This window comes from Arvicola amphibius, chromosome 8 (assembly GCF_903992535.2).
Source record: "Arvicola amphibius chromosome 8, mArvAmp1.2, whole genome shotgun sequence".
NCBI classification, from domain to species: domain Eukaryota; kingdom Metazoa; phylum Chordata; class Mammalia; order Rodentia; family Cricetidae; genus Arvicola; species Arvicola amphibius.
In genome coordinates, this window is record NC_052054.1 from 105,800,062 (window position 1) to 105,808,632 (window position 8,571).

Here is an 8,571-nt window from a genome sequence, read left to right on the forward strand (position 1 = left end):
CGGGTCGGGGTGGAGAGTGGGGCTGGAGCCCTCACTGAGGTTTAGAGGCGTGCTGAGGTAGTCAGAGTGGCCAATCAGGCAGGCTTCTGGACAGAAGACAGAGCCAGGAGTCATGGCTCTGGAGCAGATTCCAGGCAAGCCTGGGGCTGTGCTGAAAGGGAGACCCAGGGGTGTGGACCAGGGGACACCTGTGGACCAGCACAGGGTGGAGCTCCCACAGATGCTGCCCGGCCCTCAGGGAGCCGAGGCACTTCACAGGAAGAGACTTCCCTGTGATGACAAGAGGCAGCCACAGACCCACGGGGGCCAGGCCTAACCCAGGTACCTGAGCAAATGTTCCTGCAGAGGCCACCAGGGTCTCCTACCAGGATAGAGGGGCCAGGCTACAGGCCTAGGCTAGGAGGGATTCAGGTCCTCAGATGAACTTCAGTCAAGGAAGTTCCTCTCTTGCTCTCTGTACCACACCACACCCAGGGGCACAGAAGGCCCAGACCCTTCACCTCTCCCACAGGGGACCAAAGACTGCCATGTACTGTAGCTCCAGCCCCAGGACCCCCAAGGACTTGAGGGCAAATGTGCTGGCGTCCCGGCCAGATCAGAGCACCTGGAACTTGAGGGAACAGGTGAGGTTGCTGTGCACCAGGTCCCACATGGCCAGCAGCTCGGGAGGTAGCAGCTTGTGGACCACAATCATGGCGCGGTAGAAGCAGGGCTCCTTGTTCATCCGGCTGCTTCGGACCCGAGAGATGCCAAAGGTCTTGAAGCCCTCGTGGCCGATCGGCTGCACCCCCAGCACCTCCAGGCACATGCCCAGGAAGACATCATCAATCGGAAAGAGCTCCACTGTGTCACAGGCATGGTGGAGATGCCGAGCCAGAACGCCAGACATGAGGAAACCCCCTCCGCCAGCATAGGGCGGGTAGGTGGCCTTGCTGTACATGACGGTGGGGATGTAGTATTTGTTCTCTTTTCTGCGGATGGGCCGAGCGTGCTTCAGGACGTCGCCTACAAATAGGTTTTCCTGGGGCCGGCGGTCAGACAGAAACTCGAGCAGGTTGGTGGGGTTGACGAAGACGTCATCATCCCCTTTGAAGACGAAGGGGACATTGGGACAATAAATGTCAAGCCACTTAAGGAAGTGGATCTCCTTGAGGGTCAGGTTGAAGAAGCTGTCAAGGAAGTCCCACTGTAAAATGTCGCCGTAGAGACGGTCCTCATAGGCCAGCAGCTGCTGATAGTGGGTCCGCTCCTCTTGCTTGGATGCTGTGCCCAGCAGGAAGAGGGTACGCATGGCACCCCTGCCCGGACTGACTGACTCTGTCTCCCGGCCCCAGGTTTGACGGATGACCTCCCGGCGGTCGTGCTGTGTGATGACTGACTTGATGACCACCAACAGGTAGACGTCCCCTTTGCACTTCTCCGGGTGGTTCAGCAACATGGGGAAAAAGCGGCAGTGGCGATAGGCTAGAAACTGCCGGAAATGTGGCTCGAGACCCTGGAACCAGGGCTGATGGGTCAGGTTGTCATTGGCAGAACAGTTAGAGCTAATCACATCCCAGGTTTGGGGTCCCCGAGGGGCTACGGGGGAGGGAGCCGCTGTATCCTTTGAGCTCTTCCAGAAGCTGATGGAATTGCCCCCATTTTCAGTTTTGGGTGGCTCCAGTGTGGGCGGTAGAGGATCCTCAAGAAATTGGCCAGGGGTCACACTGCGCTGGAATACGGTGATAGCCACAAGGAGGGCCAGAGCCAGGCACACACTCCTGTAGAGGGTTTTCCTCCTAGGGGGAGCAGTAGAGAAGAGGGTGAGCTGGCACTCCAGAGGATTAGGTGGCCACAGACGGGGCAGTGGACTCCACTTCCTGGAAGGTCAGAGGATCCTGATTCCTTCCTCATGATAACTTCCCAACTCAAGAGGCACCGAGAAACAGCCACTGGGGTTCCAAAGTCAATGACTTTGGGAAGGGGTTTATTTAACTCCTCTAAGATACTTGTTTCCCAATCAAAATGGGACAGAACACAAGATAAAGTACCAGGCTTGCACTAAGGGAAACGCTGCCACTTTATCAGGAAGAGAAACCTCTGCCCATGCCCCGGTTTTCATTTCTAACTCAGACGTAGGTATGTGGACAGCATATCACTTTGAACCAGTCGATGTAAATGGGAAAAGTCAGTGCAAATGCCTTCATTGCAGCTTTTGGGGCGTTCCCTTGTGGAGTGCAGCTGAGTGTGGGTTCTGGTTTAGTATCCTCCAACACAGCCGATTCAACAGAAATGAGCCACTCTTACGGCCATTAAGACCCCATCTAAATATCCCACAAGGAGCAACGAGATGCCCAGCCCTTCATCCCTGGGAAGGAAACCCACTCCCCAGGGACCCTCCCTGCCCAGGTAACCCCACCACACCTTTTTCAGAGGCCTGGTCCCGTTCCCTTAGAACTTCCCTCCTTAGCTCACACTGGGGGAAAGAACATTCCAGGGCTGGAGCAGCAGGGAGATGGCTCTCACCTCCGTGGTAGGAGGTACAAGAGCCAGGGAGCCATGAAGCAAATAGAGATTCCCCCTCCCCGCCGGGTTTTACTTCCGCGGGGGCGCAGGGTGAGTGAAGATTAAGACCCCCACCTCCATATTGCGAGATTTTTCCAAAGGCTCCAAGACTTCCTGGCCACCAGGTTGGATGGAGAAAGAAATCACTTGAGATACCCTGCTGGGTGGTGAGACCCAAGGTTGAACCCTTCTGGGAACCAGAGCAGAGAATCCCGGACCCAGTACTCCAGCCCTCGTGGTTCTAAAGAAGCCCCAACTCCGGAGTCCGAGTAAGGATCAGTCCCGGACGGCGGTGGCGAGGCCCCTTGCTTGCAGGCACGCACCAGACCACTGCGTAGGAGCAAAGCCGGGAAGGGAGAGGGCTTAAGACGTCCGGAGCAGAGGCCGCAGGAGGGAAGAACAACCGGAGGAGTCTCCGGGGGGCAACTCTTATAGGATCCCGGGGCCTCGAGACGTTGCATACCGGCTGCCCGAGCCGTGGCCGGGGAGCCGAGCGTGCGCCCCGCATCTCCCACATCCCACCTGCAGCTCCGGCGTCGCGTCCCGCTCCGCATCTCCCGCCACCCGCGCTGCCCCGGGCAACTGAGGTCTGCCCCACGACTTCCAGCGTGCATCCCTTGCGGTCTGCAGTCCTGGGAGGAGGAGAAGCCCCGAGGTGCCCTGCGCCCCACATGGACCCCGACTCACCACATAGACATGGCGGCCCGGTCCAGGATGGCTGAGCGGAGCGCACGGATCACAGCTCTGGGCGCCGTGGCTGGAGACTGCAGGACCGGGCCGGGCCGCGCCCCCGTTGAGACTTTCTTTTCCCGGCTGGAGGCGGGGCCGCAGGGGCGGCGGCCCAGGTACGTTAACCCTTCGCGCCCCGGTTCACCGTGGAGACAGGGACTACGCTTAGCCCAGGTCACTTCAGAGGCACGCCCCGCAGGATCGCGAGGGGAAGAGACGGAATCTCAGAAACCTTGAGGATCGCCGACATCCTGAGGCGGTGACTTCCCCGCTGGCCCTTCACGGGTTGCCTGCCTCTCCTCTCCGGGACACGTGGGGACGCCGGACGCCGCCCACCTTCACGCCCACCGGGCGCCTAGCGGCCTTGCGGCTTCCTTCTGGAGTAGTTCTGGGTGTGTGGAGTCGAGGGAGGCAGATAAGGCTGTTTTCCCTAATGCTTCCTTCTCTCTGCCCTGTCGACTTTTCTTCTTCCCAGGCTCGCTTAGGCCTGTCGGCCATCTCAAGAGGAGATGATGTTAGGAGGAGGCTGGGTTTCCCGTCTCATATCCTAGCCAGCCTAGATCACCTGGGAAGGCTCTGGGTCCCCCACTCTTTCTCCATTACCCGCCCACCCCAATAGAAAGCCCTTTGCCTCCGCAAAAACTCCAATCTTTTACTAGAGTGTCCGCACATGCTTTTAATCCCAGCAGGTGGATCTCTGTGAGTTTGAGGCCGCTCTGGTCTACATGGTGAATTCCAGGCAGCCAGGGATCCCCAGTCAGACTGTCTCAAAACAAACAAAAACCTCCTTTATTGTATTGCCAACAAATCTTTCACTTAACGTCCCCCCTCACATACTTTTTTTTCTTTTCTTTTTTTGTCTCCAGGCCTTTATTAATTTGCTGTGTGTACACTATTTTCTCTTGGGAGTGTGGGGGGGACCCATTCACAGTAGAGGAGGGAGGGGACGTCTTGGCCCAGGCTCTGGGGTGATGATGTAATTGGCTCTGTCGTGGCAGGCTGGAGAGAACTAACCCCGTGGATAAATATACAAACCCAGGAGGTCTGCCTGGCTCAGGAGGTGGTCCTTGAGTCCTACCTCCGACATTCTTTCACACTGCAGGAATGGGGAACCACTTTCAGTGTGTCCCCCTTCCCCAGGGAATACAAGGGAGACTAGTCCCAAGGGAAAAGATTCTTTTTTGACCTTCCCTTAGTGATCCTTGGCTAGGGTGTATGCTTAAACCTACGGTGGAATTTTCTGAAATGCTGTAAGCTCTAGTCAGAAAGGATGAAGGGCCTTCTGGCCAGAATTTCAGTGGAGAATCCTGGGACAGTGCCCTCTTGAAGTTCCCAGGAAGCCCTGGCCTGAAGCCTGAGTCTCACTGGCCCGCCCGCCTGCCCCTAGGAGTCCCTGCAGTCCCCTGGTCCCGGTTCTCACCATCCTGGCTTGGCACTGGCTACCTATCCCCGTGTTAGTCCACCACCCAGGGTGTTGTGTTTTGTTAGTTTTGAGTCAGGGTCTCGGTACGCAGTCCAGGCCGGCCTTGAACTGCAGATCACTTTTGCCCCAGTCTCGCAAACGATGGGGTTACAGACATGTGCCAACACAGCTGGCACTGCCCAGGCTTTGGGGTTCTCTCTTCTCACCCTTGCTGTATGAGTGGCTTTGAGGAAGAGCCTGTGCTCTGTCTCGGCTCTTCACAAGGTGCCCTGCTGGAGAACAGCCTGTTTGACCTCTCGCCGACCTCCCTCCCCAGTGTGGCGTTTTCTCCAGGTGTTAGGTGAAGGTGGACACAGGTGTTTCTGGTAAGGGCTTGTGAATTCAGATCTGAGTGCCAGAGGGTTGGGTGTTGGGTCAGTCCTCCGCACTTCCTGGCCGCTACCAGGGGGGCGGGTGGCTTATCCTTTTGAGACCTCAGTTTCCTGCCAGTGCAGGGTTATGTGAGATGACGCAGGGGAAACAGACACATCAGTGTCCCCGACACGCGGAGGCTTAGGACAGATGGGTTGCTTTTGATATCATGATCACACTAGTTTGACCTACCCCAGGGGCTCCTGGGACCACATGGAATCGTGGAAGCGGTAACCAGGGGGGCGTGCTAGGTCAACTTGGTGTTTTCCAGTTATATCTGGTCAATCGAGACAGCTTGTCATAGAAACCTGGAATGAATTCGGGATGGGGAAATGAATGACAGTTAAGTACCCAAGTCCATGGACGTGTGTTTGTGTGTGTGTATGTGTGCGTGTACGTGTGCGTGTGCATGTGTATGTGCCTGGTCAGGCCCGGTCACGTTCCCCTGTCACCTCATTCTGCCCTCTGTGAGCCACATGGGTCCATCTCTATTCAGAAGCACAGGCACTCCCCTCTTGGGCTCACTTAGTCTGGCCCTCTCCACCTGTCCAGTCATGACGGCATAGCAGCCGGCTACGGATTGTCTCCGAACAGCTGGCGTGGCTGAGCAGAGCCAGACTGCAGGTGGACTCTGCCGCTGCCCCCCACGCTGTGGGTGAAAGCATGGTGGGAGGAGTCGGCAGTCACAGGGAATGTGGATGAGGGTGGAAGAAGGGATTGAAGAGTCCCTACACCATCCCCAAACTCGATGTACCATGCTCTTGCTGCCCCACAAGAGGGGCTCAGTGAGCCGGGACATAGAAGGACACTAAGAAACATACATTTCGCCTTCCCTATTTATTCTTTTGATAACTCGCTTCTCCCCCAGTTCCCTTTTCCCCTCTTCCTACTAGGCTCCTCCCTCCCTGTTGGGTCTGCAGACTTCAGATGCTGCGGGGAGACACTGACCCACCAGAGGGCATACTGGGAAGATATTGTTGCAGAGTGAGGTGGGGGCTGCCCTGAGTTAGAGCTGGAGAGCAAAAAGCAAGGAGCCCTGGGCACCCTGGAGAGAAGCCACCAAGGGCAGAGACTTGGAGCTGGTGGTGGCTGTGGCCGAAGGGTTCATAAGCCAAGCCAGCTGCCGTAATTTTAGGTCAGCCAGGAGCCGGTAAAGGGCGTGTGAGTTAGTTTCAGTTAGTGTTACACTCTGGGAGTTGCCCCTGGTGCGGTTTCCGGGTCAGCTGTCTACCCTCACAGCTGGGGGCCAAAGGATCAGGGCTGGAGGGTCAGAGGTCATTTGCTGGTAGGAAGAGGATTGCTGAAGGTCAAGAAGTACGGCACAGCTCCTCTGCCGGTGCCAGACCGGCCCCGTGGAGCACTATCCTGGGTCCGCATCTTTCTGGGATGAGTCCTCTGTGACTTCAGGGATAGCTGTTGGTCAGGGTGACCTTGAGAATTGTCCTGATGTGTTTTCTTGCACAGACCTTGATAGGCATTTCTCCAAGCTCAGAGCCATGGTAGGATGCCTGCTTTGTGTTTTGTTCTAGAAGTTTGCCGTGGGTAAATCTGGGGTTGAGGCTTGATTTCTGATGAGAATGAAACTTCTGGTCCTCATAGGCCACAGGTGTCCACTCCTGGGAACCGGACACAGCACAGGGTAGTGCTGAAGGGGCCAGAGAGACCCAGAGATGCCCATCAAGTCAGCAGTGGAAGAGTACCCCAACTGGGGACCCCCAGGACTGGCTACCCTGAGAAGGTGAGGTACGGTCTGGAGCTGAGGAAATACTTAGGGACACGTCTTCTTGAAGGATGGCTCCCCTTTAATTCCCAATTTTAAATGTACATCTATATGTATATGTATAGTGTGTGCATGTGCATGTATGTGTTTACGTGTATATGTATATGCGTGTTATGTGTGGGATTATGTATGTGTGTGTCCGTGTATGTATGTGTGTGATTGTGTGTGTGTGTAGTCAGAGGACAACCTTCAGAGTTAGTTCTCTCCTTCTTTCATGAGGTTGCCAGGCTTGGTACAAGTGTGGATCCATCTTGCCATCTAGGTCCTTTCTGCAAGTCAAGGGTCCCAGCAGGAGCGAGGAGTAAGATGGGAGGACTTGGAAAGCCGGAGAGAGCAGGGAGAGTCGTCGGAGCGTGGGGTGGCTTCCATCTAAGAGTCTAGTCGAACGCTTGGGAGTTCCTTCAGTCAGGATGTCGACAGCAGGCTGTGCCCCGTCCCATCGCTCCATAGTGTTTTATAGCAGAGTTTTCCAGGCTGGGCCTTGCCCTGATTTTTGCCGTTATTTTACAAGCAGTTTTTGACTCCATGCTGAGTACGAATGCTTCTGCCCGTGAGATACAGACTGATAAATAACGTATTCCCAAAAATGAAAAGGATGTTGTCATGTACACTTATCAAATTAAATTGGGACCACGCGAGAACATGGACATAGTCATAGCAGGAAAATGAAGCCCGGGAACTTAAGGACACACCAGATGGGGGAAGTGGTGGAACACGGTCATCTGGACCCCCTAACACTGCCATGCTATGGTCCCACTGACCTGTCACCTGACCCCAAATATGTGTCAGTGGACTGGCACAATTCCTGACTGTTTCGGGGGTGCTTCAGCTCGGCTGGCTCCCCGCTATTGACACAGCCTACTCGAACTGCTGCCTGTCTGTCTGCTGCCCATCTGTCCACCCTTCTGGACTGGTCCTGACCTCGCTCCTGAGGCTCAGCTCCACTCTGACTGGCAGCCTGGCTCTAGGGTGGTAGCATTCAGTAGTATCCCCCCCCTCCCCGGGGTGGGGGGTGGGCTCTCTCCAGCCCGGTGCTTTAGCTCGCCCCTCCACCCCCACCCCAGTTCCCTTTGTGTCTTTATCAGCTTCTAGCTCAGGCCACTTGGAAACTCCTTCAGAGCTTTGCCTTCCGAGAGCTCCAACTAGATGTAAATGGCCGACACCCTCTGCTCTGAAGTCCACTCCCAGCCTCCTCCCCTCCTCCCCTTTCAGTCTTTGTTCTTTCTTGGCCTCTGACTTAAAGGAGGGGCGGGGAAGGGAGGTAAGGTGCGGGGATGCGGGCTTGCTGGGATCTCTTTACCTTAGTGGCTACTCTTTAACTAACAACCATACCCATACACACACGTAGTGTCACTGCTGGTGATTAAGATCGGAACGAGAGAATTTGTGTTTTCCTCAGCCACGGCGATGGAGGAAATTGGGACCAGCTGATGAAATGCCATCAGTGAGACTTCTGCCCCTCGTGAGTTTGTTATTCAGTAACTTCTGACATTCGTAGAAAGGGTCAACCATGGTCCTCTCTGTTTCTGACAGAGCACGCTCAGAACACCAGAGAAACCTGAACTCCAACGAAATGCAGATCACAAGGGAATGAACCAGAAATGGAAGTCAGGCAACCTGTCCCCGGTCCAGAAAACCCAAATGACCTTTGATTGTCCCATACGTGGAGCTAAGTCTCAACAAT

At 55.6% G+C, this 8,571-nt stretch overlaps 1 protein-coding gene across 1 annotated transcript; it reads right to left on the minus strand.

Annotated features, from left to right (window-relative positions):
- Positions 1-373: 373 nt before the first annotated feature.
- Positions 374-3,307, minus strand: B3gnt7 (UDP-GlcNAc:betaGal beta-1,3-N-acetylglucosaminyltransferase 7). The gene is made up of 2 exons (XM_038340376.1): positions 3,232-3,307; positions 374-1,778 (listed from the first exon to the last, which is right to left on the minus strand). Exons 1-2 carry the CDS (start codon positions 3,240-3,242, stop codon positions 596-598), a joined length of 1,194 nt encoding a protein of 397 aa, XP_038196304.1. The 5' UTR covers positions 3,243-3,307; the 3' UTR covers positions 374-595.
- Between the last annotated feature and the right edge of the window lie 5,264 nt (positions 3,308-8,571).